This window comes from Trypanosoma brucei, chromosome 10 (assembly GCF_000210295.1).
Source record: "Trypanosoma brucei gambiense DAL972 chromosome 10, complete sequence".
Lineage (NCBI taxonomy): Eukaryota > Euglenozoa > Kinetoplastea > Trypanosomatida > Trypanosomatidae > Trypanosoma > Trypanosoma brucei.
The window spans coordinates 2099443-2115221 of NC_026743.1; the positions used below are offsets into that span (position 1 = coordinate 2099443).

A 15779-nucleotide genomic window follows, 5' to 3' on the forward strand; every position below is an offset into this window, starting at 1 on the left:
TTCTTTTTTTTTTTTTGAGGAGGAAAGTGAGATCACTGCGAAAAAAAATATAGGAGCATCCAAAAGGGTATCGAAGGTAAGCAATAAGAATACGATAGAAAACAGGGAACCTTACATACATCTATACATATATATATAGATATAGGAAAATAAGGAAGGAAGGAAAAAAAGAAACAAGGACAATAGAGGGAGGGGGGAAATGAACATGATATCCCTCAATTTCACCCTCTATCGCTTTGTGTGTGATAAGGTAACGTTTAGCAACATCTTTGCAGTTGATGCTGAGAGCCGGCGCTTCCCCGAGAACTCGCCCTTTTACTGCTGTTGGGCTATTGTTCCACGGCAACGTGCTGTGTCAACGGTGAAGGCAGCTGAGTGGAGTGGTTGTACACCTGCGTCGTATTTCAAGTCCCATGGTAATGAAATTGTTCTGCCCTTTAATAATGCAGTGGGGACTGTTGACATTGAGGGGGACACAAATGTTATTACCTTTAATGTGAGACCATACAGCAACTCGAACGAACCCATATCGGTGGTGGCAAAGGGGACTCTCGACCCACGGCCGTATGTGGGGAGGTCAAACAGGAACTATGCTATTAAGCTTCGTGACGTTAGCGGCCAGACGATTGGTAAACTTCTCTTTGCGCTGGAGGCAAGGGAGGAGTCGGGATGTGTCATCAGTACACCGCTGGGAATAGATGGTCAGCCTGGTGTGCATACAGGATTGTCCAATAATCTGTTAAACGCTGTGGGTGTCGGGGCGTCTGCAGGCAACCTTGCCCTAAGGAACCGTAACGAAAATGGGAGGAATGGTTATGGCACTGTTGATGGAGGGAAGGTCCAATATGACAAGAGGGAGCCGTACGCGCAGCGGGATAACTCTTCATTTTCGAATTCTGTTACACCGCAGGCCGGGTCGTTGGAAGGGATGCCTATGCAAGCGTTCAATTGTCTGAGAGCCCCAACCTCCACGTCGGCAACTACCGAATGCGATCCCCACTCTTACGTAAAGCTAGATTTGTGCATTGAACGGATTGTTGTCAAGGATGATTCCAGCGGGCAAGAAAATCCTGTACCATTGCTTCTCGGTGCGAATTACTACTTGAAGGTACGATTCGGTGGGGGCGTGTCCACCACCCAGTCTGTTGAGTGCCAGGACCCGAGGAAGATCACGTACAAAGACCACATGACGTTCATAGAGGACGTGTGCAGTAACGACAGGCTGCGTTTTTCACTATGGGAGAATGGAAAGCAGGTGGCTGGTTTTTCGTTGAACCCCACGAAGTTTCGTGTTGATATTGGTATGCAGAAGGAGTATGCAATCCCTTTCAGATATTATCCCACTCGTCAGTCAGCCTTTCTTGAGTTAACTGTGCAGCGCATGGGAGAGCCAAGCCTTGAGGATGTTGAGAAGACAATTGATTCCTTTCGGGTGATGCGGGGAATTCCATTTGGTGGTATGAGGTTCATGGACGAGCAGCTTCAGTTAGGGAGATCCGAGGGGGAAAGTAGCGAGCATCTCAACACAAAGACGATAGGAACTACCAGCGGGCACTCGACAACTAACCTCTCATCACACACACCGGAAAAGGCAGTCGAGAAGGGTCAGAGGCCCGAGAAACTATGCAGAGAGGAGTGCGGAAAACAACACACACCACTTCGCGCTGAGCACTCTTCCCCTCCGGTTGCTGCAGAGAAAAAGGACTTTGGTCAACCTGGGCACCACCAAACCAAAGCCAAAAACGGGGATAGACATGATACCCACACCAATCCTGCTGTAACCCAACTGGCACCTTCAGAAAGGGTTGGTGAGAACATTACTAACAGTGTTAATTCATCGTTTATTGTAAAGCAAGTGTCGCCAGTAAGAAAAGGCAGTTCTGCGAAGCGACATGCTCTGCTGCGTAGGATGACCGAGGAGGAGGTGGTTCCTGCCTCTGCGATGCGGCAATACCCAGGCAATGATGCCCCAACGTCTATGAAAACAGTGGTGAGGAGTATGGAAACCACACGCTCCGCTTCACCATTGCGTGTGACAGGGGCCCCTAGGGGAGACCAGCGGCCTCGAAAACTTGAAGATGAGTATCAAAGCCTTACGGGAGGAAGTAAATTGCTGAGCATGGAGGATGCTTCGCAACCCCGCCGTAATTCACCAAGCACCTCACCCGACCAGCGGGTACCCGACAACGCCATTGACCGTGAGCGGCTGGTGGATTCACTGCTGCATCGCATGAACGGTCGACCAGGAATGAACACCACTCTGATGGAGGAATGGATGGAGTGGCGACACACATGTCTTTCCTCTCGCAGTTCTCGATCAGGGTCGGAAGGGAGTGCGTTCTGCCGTGAAGATTCCGTTGCGTCTCTGGAAATTCGCAGTCATGCCGTAAGCCCCCGCCCAACGAAGTCCCTGTCCCATGCTGCAGACATGCGACCATACACACCTGTTATCACAAGGCGGGCTGCATCCGACGGCAGGCCGCCAATCCCGGGCCGATAGAGAAAGAATCATGTGTAGACGTTGTGTTTTAGTGGAGACGGATGAAGCACACTGTCCTGAACACACATAGAGATACTATAAAAAATACAAATATATAAAGAAGGTGGGGGAGCAGTGAAAAAAACAGTAGGGTGAAAAGTCCTCCTGAAGCGCGAAAGTTTCCGGAGAAGGGAACGCTGGTGAGGGAGTTGTTGATACTTGTTGTTAGAGAGAAATAATAAAGATGAAATAGAAGAAAAAATGATATGGATGACCATCGTGAAAAGTATATGAATACATCCTTGAAGGCGTTGCCAAACCCGTGTGCAGGTATCATTGACCGCCTTGTTACTATAAATGGGAAAGGATAGGTACATATACACATATATGTGACTGAGTGAATGAGGAAATGAGGTCATGTGAGTTGCGTGCGCGAACATATGCAAAGCTTTGTACTTTCTTTTGGATGTGTGATGTTTTCTCGTTGTCTTTCTTTTCGCGTTTGTCTCCGTGACCTCTCTTTTTGTTCCCTCTTGTCCTAATTGGCGAGAAGATCCATTATCCCTCCCGCTAGCTGTGCGTAGTCTTCTCTCCTTCCATTAGTTGGTCAGTGAGCTACTACGCGGTGCTCTTTTTTTTTTTTTATTCACTCCCGTTTTCCTTTTTTTTCTTTTTTTGGTTTCATCTCTCAGTTTCATTTCTCAGCCAGCACGTGGGCTATTTGTACCTCTACCGCTGCCGCCACTGCACACACGGGCGTATCCGTATATACAAATTTATCTATGGACATGGGCTGGCTTGCCTTTCTGTACCACGTGCTTGAAGATGACATGAAGTTTGGCGGAGGGTCCTTTTTTTGTTTTTGTTTGATTTATTCTATTGTTGCCCCTTCCGGGGCATATCCGTGCGTGTTGTTGAGCGTGCAGTGCGTTTATTTATCTCCCTTTATCTTTTTTTTTTTGTAATGGGAGTGAAGTGGCACGATATTTGTGCCTCTACTTTATTTACCTTCTAACCAACGTTCTCACCTCAGTGGTGCCAGCTGCCGAGTGGCGAGCCGTGCGTGCCCTTAGGCTTGTTTCTTTTTAACTGTTACTACTAGTCTTTCCCTTCAACTCTATTGTTATTATTATTATTCTAGCACATCTTTTGCGTTTTTGTTTTATTGTTATTACAGCTGCCTGTATAAGTATTGTAGGGTCACACAACGAGAAAATAGAACTTAAAAAAAAAAAGAAGAGAGGCGAGTGAAGGAACATATTTAGACGACATTTCAAGGGGTGAAAAAATAGAACAGGTCGGAGATAAGAGAAGAAACAATTTTCACGAAAAGAAGGACATAAGTAGATAAAGCAAAGAGAGGAGTTCAACTGAAGGCGAACAATTAAAAGAGGGGGAGAGACAAGGAAGAAAAGTTGTACGATCAAAGTAACCTCGTACAAATAAAAAGATTTCAAGTGCTAGAGAAAGGGGGAACAAGGGGTCAAAGCTGCAGATTATATATTTACATATATTTTATATAGTCACTCCTCACTGTACTTGTTGGTTATTTCTTCACACTTCACCAAAAGTACAATTCACCCATCGTTAAGGAAAAGAGTAAAGGAAGGGTCGCAAGTGATTCAGTGATTCAATTGGTTGAATACAGCGTCACACCATCACATCTGAGCGAGATAGACAAAAAGAAAGAGAATCATAGGAGGGGGAGAAAAGGGTAAAGTGCAAGAAGAAATACGGAAGTTCACGAGAAGAAGACAGGAGAGGGGGAAACAACACTTGAAGGACAAGGGAACACACAATGGTATTCGACAAGGAGTTGAGGAATGCTGATAACTGGCGCCTTTACCACCTTTTAGAGTTGGAGCCACCAGTGACAGCAAAGCAGGTGCAATGGCTCTTCCGCAAGGTGACGTTACGCCACCACTTCTACCAGGCATATAATATACTGCGTGATGAGGAGCGGAAGAGCCTTTATGATTCACTGGGTGAAAACTTTGTTGGCTACCTTAACAGTGGCAGCTGGGGACCACTTATTCAACTACTCGGCGCTAAGGCAACAGTAGCCGTCTGCTGCGGCGTATGGGTTCTGATGATTCTGCTCATGTTGTTCTTTTTCTTGGCTGTTGGCGCCCGTGCGGATCGTCTTATCACGTGGACGTGGATGCAGGTGGCTGCTCCCGGTTTGACAGTAACTCTCATTGTGCTTATCGCGACGGCAGTGGCCATGGCGGTTAGCTTTTTCCTACGGCAGCCGAAAGAGGAAGGCATGCGATTCGTGGACCGCATTCCTGCGATCGGTAATTTTGTCGCTGCCTTCTTCTACTGCATCTTTGCCTTCATTGGGGCGTCAACGGTGGACAGTTATGCACCTCAGCGGCATAACAACTACGCGCCATACTTTGCTTTGCCTATCCTGGCTGATGTCATATATTATCTTTCTACCATGGTGTGGCGGTGGCCCCGCAACCGGCGTCTGGACCTGGAGGTTGGCATGCAGGAGTCTAAGCCCATCTTGTGGTATGCTCCGTGCGTGTTCGCCGGTCTTCACATCATTTTGTCAATCGTCCAATGGGTCCTCCTTGCGCAGCGTGTTGACCGTATAATTAAAATCAGTTGGTACGCTGCCGCAAGCCCTATTGCCGTCCGTGCTGTGGTACGTGTTGCTGAGTCATGTATGACCAGTTTGGCGCGGCGTGCCATTGGTATTAAGAGCGTATTGGGCGTTGTCTTTGACACCTTAGGCTCTTTGTTCTTCAATGGTTTATTGTTTTGCTCCGTGTTCTTTACAGCAGCCCGCTTTGTTCGCGGGAGGAGGGTGGTTCCCCTGATTCTCGTCTTTTTACCGGTATACTTGGTGCTATTTTATCTGCTTTTCTGCACTATATACACGCTTTTTTACCTCCTGAGGAGAATCACGGAGAATGCGCGTGAGGAGCGGATGAATAACCTCAAGTGGACTCCTGTGGAACCTCAGGTCGGCGACAAGGTGGTTCCGACGTTGCTGCGTGACTTTGATGCCTCTGAACGCATCATTTGGGATGACATTGATGATGATAGCACTATGCAATATTCCACCGGGTATGATGAAGTTACATTTGAAACTGAGGGTTATGATGACTATGAAACTGGTGAGGAGGAGGAGGACGAGGAGGAAGAGGAGTTATTTGCACGAGGCGCTATGGTTTCTGGTTCCTCCGCACCTCAAACTGCACCTGCGCATCAGCGCAACGTTCCTTTATCACGTCAAGAAAGCGAATTGGTAATTGATGATGATCACTCTGTGGTTACAATTGAGAGCAGTGAAGAGCAGCCCGTGAGGCGTCATCATGCATACCACGACCCCTATGAGTCAAGAACTGGCACAGGATTAGTAGGCCCACAAAGTGAAACGGAGTACACTCAATATGATACTAATAACGACGCTTATGAAGTGGGTGATACAAATTTAGAATCTGAATGCGCCTCCTCCGATACTTCCAGTAGTTTTGAAGCCTCCGGGACGGCTCATTCTGAAAGGCATCAGGACCCACCTTCTGAAAATGTGCGACGAAATTAGGAGTGATGCATCGTTTTCCCCTTTCTTTCCTTAAAAAAGTGATAGAGAAGAGGAGGGAAAGGGTTGTTAAAAAATGAGTGTTGCGAAGTTATATCACATTCCATCAAAGGGGTGAGGGATCATTAGAATCATGCTTTAGTGATGGATCCCTTTCTACTTATTCAGCGAATATCTATATGTATATGAATACGTTTTTGTGTGTACTTTCATCGCTTATTATTGCGCAGTATTGCAACTTTCCTTCTTTTTTTCCATTGGTTTAGGTTGCTTCAGTGCTGCGTTAAGATGTGAAGCGATGAATGCTCAGATGGCGGATAAGTTGTTGAGAAGTGTGAAAGCAAAGGCAAATTAAGAAAAAAAAACAATAACAATAATATGAAATGCGTTGGTCTGGAGGTTACGCTTTATGTTCTGTCGGTTCTTCATCATTAGCATGAGGAGAAGTGAAGTAGCGGAAGAGGGAAAATAAAGAAATATTTGAGAGACACGCATGCACTTGCAGGTATGTTATTAATATGTGTTTGAAGGGATGATGTGGGGAGGGGAGATACGAGTGTCTATGTACAGTCAGTGCGAAAACAACGTCAGATGGTATTTATTTTTCCTTTCTTCCTCTCTTTTTTATCGCTCTTCTTTTGGAGGGAGAACATACGGCGATGGTGTATTTGTTCGTCTCTCTCTCTCATTTTTTTTTTTTGTAAATCCCCTTGTTCTCTTCATCTTTTATGCAAGGACGCCTCAGCGATGTGTTAGTTTGTGTTGTCTTTTGTGCGTTATTGTTGGGGTGAATTCATTTTCATACGTTTTTAGAAGGACTAGAGGAATCATAATCGTTATCATCATCATCATCATCATTTGTTTACATATATAAATACAAATACAAATATATTTGTCGAGATGCCTACGAGTGATGTGAAGTGATGAAAGGCTAAGAAAAGGAAAAGAAAGAAAGGAAGAGAAGGAAAGAAGGAATGAATGAATGCGTTGCAAAGGCAAACAAAAGGAAGAATGGGACGAAGGAAGTGACATTGATTTAGCTCCACAGCGAGTGTTTGTACGTTTGTGGCTTTTTCTTGGTGTTTCTCCATTCTTCTCTATTTTTCTCTTTTATGCTCATTTTCTTCTTTTTGTTATGCTTTGTTACGTTATTTTGCGTTACTTATATTTTTGTTGTTGTTGCTCGAAAAAAGATAAGAAAATCAACTTCACGGGTTAAGTTTCATTTTTATTTTCTTTCTTCGAATCTCCGTGCATGGCGTGAGGAGCTACCGAGTGGTGAGTAATTTACCTCCGGATTTGTTTTTACCGCGCCGGAGGGAGAATTGAGGCGGGGGGAAAATATTCGAATCGTCAGAATGAGAGGAGGGAAGTTAAGAGGGAGGCGATGAAAAATAAGAAGGGCAGCATCAAAACGAAAAAAAAAAAGAGAAGAGAAATAAAATAAACAAAAATAATTAAAAGAGGAAAGGAGGGGGGAAAAAAAAATGAAAAGCAAAGGATTTGGGAGGAGTCTTGCTTATTTTTATATTTTTTTCAGCTAGACTTCGACGGATGATAATATTGGTGCCATCATTGCCATATATGTGGTAGTGGTGCCTCTGTTCCATTTTGCGTGTAGATGATTGTGAATTTGAAAAAGAAAAAAAGACGATGCAATGCAACACGTTTAGAGGTCTTTTTCTTTTCTTTCTTTTTTTTTTGTGGTGTCATGCTATTTTCCATTTTCTTTCCAAGTTGATGCAATGGAAAGCGGATGCGGTGGAGAATTTCTCCCCTGTTTTTTTTTGTTTTTTTTATATCGCAGGGTGTGGTGTGTTGCTCGTCTTCCCCTTTAGTATTGTTTTGTTTCCAGTGAACGAAGCAGTAGCGGGGGGGGGAGAGAAGCGAAAAAAAAGACATTGAAAAAAAAACAATAATTGGTCTAATCTGCTTTATTGTTTTTTTTATTTTATTGTGAAATCATCATTTAGCCGCTGCATTCAAATTCCTTGCACTTTTGTTTTCTTCATTCCGTCTTTTCTTCTCCATTCCTTTGGGCTTACATTCCATCCTGTTTTTTTTAACTCGTTTAATTGTGTCGGAGGGTACTTGTGGAGGATATGATGGGAATGTAAACATGCAAATGGCAAGAAAAGGGAGTACTACAGATTTCTGACAAATAAATATATATAAGTATATGAAAATTATATATATATATATATATTTATTTATTTGCGTAAATATCAATGATGTAAAATCATTTAATAAATGTGGTGAAAATAATTCCAGTCCTGTGGAGGAAAACGAGAAAAAAGATATGAATTTAGGTGATGTAGAAGTTCTGAGGGAAGGAAAGAAGGGAAGGTTTGGAATGATGGAAAAGGAAGAGAGAAAGAAAGGAAATTGAACGAAAGAAAGAGGAACAGTTAGAGTTGCTTTTTTTTTTTCAGAAGAAAAAGGAGAAGAGGATGTTGAAGCGATTGTTAAAAGTGTATATATATATATATATATATATATATTTATGTATTACACCCCAGTCACTTTGGACTTTCAATACTGTTGCATTGTGCTTATTCATTCGCTGCCATTACGTAGTGGTTTCATACTTGCTTTAATATACTGCCATCCCCCTCTGTTTTTCTTTTCTCTCACCCCCCTTTCTGGTTGCTCATTTATATATATATATATATGAGCAAACATTTCTATTTCTATGTGCGGTTCCATCGTGACGTTCAGCGCAATCAGTTCACGAGTGGTAGCTGACTACCGCAACCCCTTTTTTTTTGTTGCACGACTCATTTAGTGTTTGAATTGCATTTCCCTCCCCTTTGCGTGTTTATGTGTCATGTCATTTACCCATTTGTATCCTTTTCTTTTTGTTTTTAATGCTTCCCTCCCCCCGGTCTCATAAGTGAAAATGGGCATGCATGAAGGGGCTACGGAGGTTTTCCAGGCCCTTGCAGTTGCGCCGCAAGAGCGCCTGGAATCATTCCTTTCCCTATTCACGGAATTGTGTCCCGCGGAATGCGCGCTCCTCGCGCTTCGTGAGCAGCAACAGCAACAGCAACAACAACAACAACAAAGTAGCAGGAAGGCGGCCACTGATATGGCAGGGGCGTCATTTACAGCTGAAGACGGCGATTTTGCAGAAAATGTTTGGCGACGCTTTAGAGAGCGGCAGGATCATAATGATGCCAATGGGACGAACTCTCACATATCAGAAGCAATGGAAGGCGAGTTGGAGGTTGTAGAGCTCGATGAAAGCACGGCTTGCAGGACGAGCTCCATGACTGCATTTCTCGAGCATGGTATGACGGATGTGGTGCCAACCGTTGGCGTATTCGTTGAAGGTTTGCAAGAGGAATTGGAAAAAAATCGTGAAGGTAAGGAGATGGAGGGAGACCTCGCGGAACCTGCTGAAGAAAGTGGAACAAATATTCTGCAGGAGGTCAATGGCGAGGGGTCCGTGGGGTATGGCGGTGTTGCGTTTGAAGGGGATCCATCAAGTGACTCGGCGTCTGATGCAGTTTCTGTTGAATCTCGGGAGAGTTCTCGCTCTGACATTAGTTTTGGAGACATCAACTTACCTGGCATCTCCGCAAGTGGTGAATCTAAGGGTGAAGAGCCAACGCCATGCCCTCATGTGTTTCTGAAAGCTGATGAAGTCAAGGGGTTGGAGGTGGATGAAGATTACGTGCAACCATTCGCGTTGGATCCATATTTTGATTACGAAGGGACTATCGTTGGAAAGTCCGTTAGGCTTCACCCCCGTGAATTTGTGTGAGCATGATGTCGGGTTGTGCGTTGAAAGGGCCGTTAGAACTTGATGACCTTCACTCTCCTGCCTTTCCCTCGTTCATGCAATTCGTCGGCACTGGCCCCTCTGATACAGAGTGACTTTACGTGAAAATGGTGGCAGGGTCCATGAGAGACTCCAGTTTTTGTTGGTTCAGTTGGATGTTCGTCTTTCTTGAGGGGGTTTTCTTTTCTATAAAATTGCACTCCTTTGGTTGTTTCTCCACTTGGAATGGCCGTTCCGCATTCTTTTTTTTTTTTTACCAGGGGTGTGGCTATATATCATTCATCGTGCAGGTCAACTAATGTGTGGGCTGCGGTGCTTTCGCGTCTTATGCGCATATATTCGTGTGTGCACAGACGATGGAATGCAACAGCATGGTGCCACTTTTAGTTTGAATTTCGTTTTGGCTAACTGGGATCATGACATCGTTATTTTCTTTGTGCTCTTTATATCATTCATGTTGCTCTTTTTTCCACTCACCCATTTCCTGGAAACGCTTCGTATGATTAGTATCAAAACCACCGTCACCGCCAAAACGAACGTGGTGCGTGAAGGAAAGGGTTGAAGAAGAACAACAACAATAAAACAAAACCGAAGGAGAAGGAACGAAGTGCATCCCTTGCCTGTGCAAGAGCTGCACCCTCCAGAGTCTAAAAACTAGCTAACAGAAGTGCAGGCGTGAGAAATAGGTTGCACACCGCGGCGCAGTCCACAAAAGAGAAGGAAGCGGAGAGGTAAATACACACACACACATATATATATATATATATATCTAGATAGATATTCTTCTCTCCATATATCTACTTAGTTGCATAGCTGATTGCTTATATTTTAATTGTTTTCCCCCCTCTACTCTCCTTATTTTCCCCCATCCCCACTCCCTTTGACGGCGCTTATTATTACTCATGCCCGTCCATGCCCATGCCATGTGGAATTCTCTTTGCTTCTACAAGGCGTATTTACCACCAGAGGACACCGTAAGGGCAACTGGCTACGTGGTATTGGCTCTGGAGGAACCGGAAGAGGGGGAAGAGGAGGTTTCGCCGGTACCGCGTGAGAACTCAAACGAGAGGGGCGTATCGCCATCGCTGTCGCATTTGGATTGGCCAGATGATGGCGCTTTATTTCCAGGGGACCGATTGACCGCCGGTGCAGCGACGAACAGCTCTCAGCTAAGCGATTTACTACCATCCCATGAGAGGTCAGTGATGGATAGGGACACCAAACTTCAGTTTTTTCTTTTCCGAAAGGAAGACGTCTCGCCGCCGTATATGAAGGGGATGCTCGGTAAAATACGTCATTGTTTTTTGCTCTGTTTGCAAGGCGATCGTGGGAACCCATGCCACTGCCACAGGGCACACCTTTTGAACGAAGATGCCTGGCGTTTGAAGCTCAGTTCATTTGATTTTTCAACTCTGTGTGTGTCATCCAACTTTTCGTTACGGTACATAGACGTCACTCACGTCCGTCCGACCGCGGGGTTTTTGTTCACCTGTGGTCTGCTTCACGAGCGAATCATTGTCGCGGCGCAACCTATTCTCTGCCGCTACAATGACAAGTGCCGCTACGGTTCGCAGTGCCTTTTCGTTCATGCTGACATTGGTGGTGACAATCTCACAAAAACGACAGCCGCCACCCCCCTGAGAAATTTGTTGCCCCCACAGGAGGGTCTCGACACTTTTTTGGCTCAGTTGGAGGAGGTGGAGCTCCAAACTGTAGGGGATGTGCAACGGCTGAGCACAAAGGCATTTGACGCTTTTGTCGGCGGATGTGAACCACAATGGACCCCATTATGGCTAAACATATCAATTTTCCGTGAAATTCAACCCAAGGCATCGCTGGAAAGTGTGCTAATTTCTTTTCCTGGTGTTACTGCGCCGGTAGTTCTGCCGCCAAATCTGACAAACGTACTTTCGTTGTTGGACATGTCTCAGAAAGATTTCTACAAACTGAAACTCACCATCAATGTACAGGCAGCGTGCGAAAAGATACGGGCCCGCTTTTGGTCTAGCAGAGATTACAGGACGTTAGACCTCAAAAGGGAAGGTGCGAAATCCTTTTTCACGAACGTCACTTTAGAAATTTTACAGTTTCGATCAACAATGGCGGACTGTAGTTGGCGCAAGAAGGATCCAATGCGGCAGGTGGTGACCTCGCTGATGACGTACGTGGATCACAAGAAGTGTCACTGCAATGTCACTTGCGGGAGCCGAAGGCACTGGTCGATGCATAAGTCAGCACTATCTTCCAACGGAAATGGGATGAGTAATGCCACATTTCCCGACCATTCCTGGTGTACATGTCCGCGTTCTACTGTGATGGCTGTCAACTATGAGCTCAGCACACCCAGCGGCTCTCGATGCTCGGAGCAAAATGCACTGGGTAAATTGGCATCCATGGGCCTCCCCACATGTGCTGTACGGGAAGTATTTGTGCATGGGGAACATCAGGGATCAAAAAAGGACCCTAATCCGCTGTTTCCATGCGGTGTCTGTGAGAATATGTTGCGGAAGGTTGCCCACGATGTATTGGAAATTCATGGTGGAGACGTTATGTTGTACATGTACGACTCCACTCACAACCCCAAGAGACTTGTTTATCTTCCCATAACCGAAATTTCTTATAGGGACGACATGGGGTTTAGGGAGTTTGTGGCGGATCTTCATGAGTAGTGGTACCTTATTGTTACTCTCGGTATTTTCACGCACACCTCCCCCCTTGTCAACTCCTCTACCTCCCTTTCGTTTGGAGCGGTAGATGTTTTGCGGGTGGATATCCATTCGATGTCTGTTTGTAGTTTTTTTTCTTTCTTTTTATCGCGGTTATTTGGTTGTCTCTTCACAACGTTCGTCAAATGCCACGCGGAAGCTATGTGAATATGCAAGCATTTGTTCCTCTTGATGTTGTCTTGGTCTTTTTCTATTTCGTTTGCGCTGGTGTGTACGTTTTTGTGAGACATCAATTCAATCTTACGTTTGTTTTGTCTATGCGCCTGAGCGACGCAGAGGACGTAGTCGTAATCACTTTCGTGCTATCAATTCCCACTTTTAATATCTGTTTGGAGACTCGCCATTGTTCATTCTGTTTTGTTTCTCCAGCCAAATTCCCCGTCGACTGATTCGCTAACCGCATGCGGTGGGTTAACGGATGAAGCGTATCTGAGGGCGTGTCCACTTTTTTTTTTTTTTTGCTTTCTTTTAACTACTAATACTAATTCTGTTAGTAAATATATTTTCGTCTTGTTTTTCACCTCCCTTGTCTCGCCTCTGCCGCTCTCAAAAGCAAAAAAAAACAAGTGAAGAATTATGACCACAATTTTAGAAAATGACAGAGCCTTCCGCATCGAATCAAATAGGGCAATGACGGTTTCCATCCATCTTATTGCCGTGGTATTGGCTTTTTTGACTCTAATTCTTGCGCCAACAGAAGTGGAGGGCGTCCCGGCTATACAGTACAAAACAAGTACGCGAAGGACAATGAACTGCGATAGGTTCACCAAGAACATCGATGAATGCGATACCGATAAGTACCATACGCTTTTACTTCTTCAAGCACTTCCATACATTTTGGTGGCCGTGTCTCTGTTATTTTTCATACCTATTTACTTTGTTTGCAAATATGTGTTTGACTGCTGTGGTGGGCGGAGGCAAAGCGTTAATTTCTGCCACCCCGACAAACGCAGCGCAACCGTCTACAACCGAATGGACCTTTTGCGACCGCGTATATTTGCAGTAGTCGCCGCAGTCGTATGTCTCGCAGCAGCAATTTTGGGTTGCTTGGCCATGTTGGTTATTCAGCAGTGCATGAGGGATGTTCGTAGCAGGGTACGCAACATCGTGGATATGGCGGTCGGATATGAGAAATTACATATGAGTGCAATGAAAGTCGCGCTTTACAATAGCGAAACTGATTCTGAATATCCATTTTTGCTTTCGAGTTTAGAGTCGAATGGACCGCAGTTAAACACCTTATTTCGCAGTCGTGTGGAAACAGTCAAGGGCATTTATGACCGAACGGTTTTAAGCGCTGTTAACGCCGGGAGAAGAGCGGGGTTTTGGATGCTCGGTCTCTTTTTGGCTCCTACAGTCCTTACGCTGGTGGGGCTACCGGTAGCATTTTGTAACTACAGGCGGTACGTCTCCATGTTCCTCTTTTTGTTTATTGGTGTTTTTGGCATTATTGTGTGGACCACCGCAGGGGCTTTTGCTGCACTCAATTTCTTTATTACGGACAGTTGCTTTGAGGTTGAGGAGTTTGCAGAGGGACGCTCCAACATTCTCACCGCGTTATCGGAGTGTGACGAGACAAGTTTAACTAGACCTACGGCTATCATTGAGTCACTCTTTAAATCACAGGCGGGCAAAACGTGTGAAATATTGAAACCATATTGCTACAATGACGGACAGGACTCCACATCTAGTGCCACCAGCGGTTCCGTTTTTTCCTGCCCTAAAGACATGTCGTGTGACAATGTGACGGACCTACAGATGGCTGCATGGGTTGATTCGACAATTGTTATCGCACAGGGAATTGTTAATAACAGTGGCGCTCTTCAAGAGGCGAAGAATAAAGGACATTTTTGTTCGTCTGTTCGTGACGGGGGAATGTGTGACTTGCGGAAATGCGCCAGTGACTGTAAGTTGGGAAATTCGTTAAGTAATGTTGGCCGTGTTGCCAAAAGTGTACTGGTGGGAGTAACAGCGGTTTCGAGGGCGCGCGCGATGCACGAGACGGTCAGCAGTGCGCTAGGCAGTTGTGAGTCGGTTTTAACGACTTTAGCGAGTGCAATGCTCTCCCCATGTAAAACCGCAACCAAAAGTTTGTTCGTCGTGGAGGAGTGCCTTGGCCTTCTTGGCTTAGGCTGTATTTTAGCTATGTTTGTGTACGCCATAGGGGCGAAACGCTTCATTTCTCTGAAAAAGGCGTACGTCCCACAGAACGACTAATAACATTTTCTTTTTACGTTGTGCTCTCTTTTCGCTCCTTCCCATCGTTCCTTTGCCTCTCCATCTCTCCATCTTTCTCACTTTATTTTTTTTCTTCCCCCCTCCAGTTCTTTCTATTCGTGCTGACAATTACCCCCTTTTTTATGCTCTTTGAATTGTATGGCTTTACTCGCCATCCATCAATAGTGACACAAGCAGAATGAGCGTGAGGTTTTTAAGTTGACACGAAATGAATGGAATGGAGGCGAAGAAGAATATGAGCGAGACCCGAGAGATGTTGATTTTGATGAAGCTTTGCGCAGGGAGTAGAAGGGGTGAGGAAAAAAAAATTCCAAAACTGGTAATCACATCTATCTATGAGAAGTACGTATTTTGTTTTCATTCTTACTTTATTTAAATAAATAAATATATATAATTTTTTGCTCATTAGGTGGTTTGGGACCGGAATGACATTATCCGTATCTTTCCTACTGATTTGTTGTTTGCGTTGCGGTGTGGGGCACTTCAGGTAGTAGTGACTCTCTTACTTTTTTTTTTTTACATTTTTGTTTATAGAAGTGGAGGGGGAGTTTGGCACGGCGGGGCGGGCGAGGCGTGAGGGGAGGGGGGCAGGGGAAAACACACGACGCCGCGTGTTTTTTTGTTTGCCTTCTTTTTTTTTCTTTTTTGTCATGTGTTGTGTTGGTGATGAGGGACGGTGAGGAAAATGGCCAGTTGTGAGATTTATGTGTGCTTTGGGACGTAAATGGACTTGGACTGGGGTGGAGGTAAGGGAATTTTAATACGATACTCAGTTTGCATGTAGCGCCACTGTGTTGTACACTGAACCTTGATTTGTGTGTAAGTTAGAGACGAAAAAAGGAGAAAAAAATTACGTGAGGATTAAAAAAAAAAATAATAAATGCCTTGAGAAAATGTTGGAATTTACTTTACCACTCGTTTGTGCGCTTTTGCGGTCCCTCTACGCTTTTCCCTTCTTCACTTCACTCCCATTCCGTCTTCTCTTTTTTTCCCTCTCCC

General features: G+C 45.0%; 8 protein-coding genes across 8 annotated transcripts; 6 read left to right on the forward strand and 2 right to left on the reverse strand.

Annotated features, from left to right (window-relative positions):
• Positions 1-199: 199 nt before the first annotated feature.
• On the forward strand, positions 200-2500 carry TbgDal_X10730 (hypothetical protein, conserved; the record flags this gene model as incomplete). Its single annotated transcript, XM_011779942.1, has 1 exon — positions 200-2500. The coding sequence occupies one exon, from the start codon at positions 200-202 to the stop codon at positions 2498-2500; it is 2301 nt and encodes a 766-aa protein (XP_011778244.1).
• An 8-nt stretch (positions 2501-2508) lies between these two features.
• On the reverse strand, positions 2509-2919 carry TbgDal_X10740 (hypothetical protein, unlikely; the record flags this gene model as incomplete). The annotated part of the gene is made up of 1 exon (XM_011779943.1): positions 2509-2919. The coding sequence occupies one exon, from the start codon at positions 2917-2919 to the stop codon at positions 2509-2511; it is 411 nt and encodes a 136-aa protein (XP_011778245.1).
• A 1649-nt stretch (positions 2920-4568) lies between these two features.
• TbgDal_X10750 (hypothetical protein, conserved) lies at positions 4569-6035 on the forward strand (the record flags this gene model as incomplete). The annotated part of the gene is made up of 1 exon (XM_011779944.1): positions 4569-6035. The coding sequence occupies one exon, from the start codon at positions 4569-4571 to the stop codon at positions 6033-6035; it is 1467 nt and encodes a 488-aa protein (XP_011778246.1).
• A 529-nt stretch (positions 6036-6564) lies between these two features.
• On the forward strand, positions 6565-6906 carry TbgDal_X10760 (hypothetical protein, unlikely; the record flags this gene model as incomplete). Its single annotated transcript, XM_011779945.1, has 1 exon — positions 6565-6906. One exon carries the CDS (start codon positions 6565-6567, stop codon positions 6904-6906), a length of 342 nt encoding a protein of 113 aa, XP_011778247.1.
• Positions 6907-7604: 698 nt separating this feature from the next.
• Positions 7605-7934, reverse strand: TbgDal_X10770 (hypothetical protein, unlikely; the record flags this gene model as incomplete). The annotated part of the gene is made up of 1 exon (XM_011779946.1): positions 7605-7934. One exon carries the CDS (start codon positions 7932-7934, stop codon positions 7605-7607), a length of 330 nt encoding a protein of 109 aa, XP_011778248.1.
• A 997-nt stretch (positions 7935-8931) lies between these two features.
• Positions 8932-9798, forward strand: TbgDal_X10780 (hypothetical protein, conserved; the record flags this gene model as incomplete). The annotated part of the gene is made up of 1 exon (XM_011779947.1): positions 8932-9798. The coding sequence occupies one exon, from the start codon at positions 8932-8934 to the stop codon at positions 9796-9798; it is 867 nt and encodes a 288-aa protein (XP_011778249.1).
• A 920-nt stretch (positions 9799-10718) lies between these two features.
• On the forward strand, positions 10719-12485 carry TbgDal_X10790 (hypothetical protein, conserved; the record flags this gene model as incomplete). The annotated part of the gene is made up of 1 exon (XM_011779948.1): positions 10719-12485. One exon carries the CDS (start codon positions 10719-10721, stop codon positions 12483-12485), a length of 1767 nt encoding a protein of 588 aa, XP_011778250.1.
• Positions 12486-13118: 633 nt separating this feature from the next.
• On the forward strand, positions 13119-14759 carry TbgDal_X10800 (hypothetical protein, conserved; the record flags this gene model as incomplete). The annotated part of the gene is made up of 1 exon (XM_011779949.1): positions 13119-14759. One exon carries the CDS (start codon positions 13119-13121, stop codon positions 14757-14759), a length of 1641 nt encoding a protein of 546 aa, XP_011778251.1.
• Positions 14760-15779: the final 1020 nt, after the last annotated feature.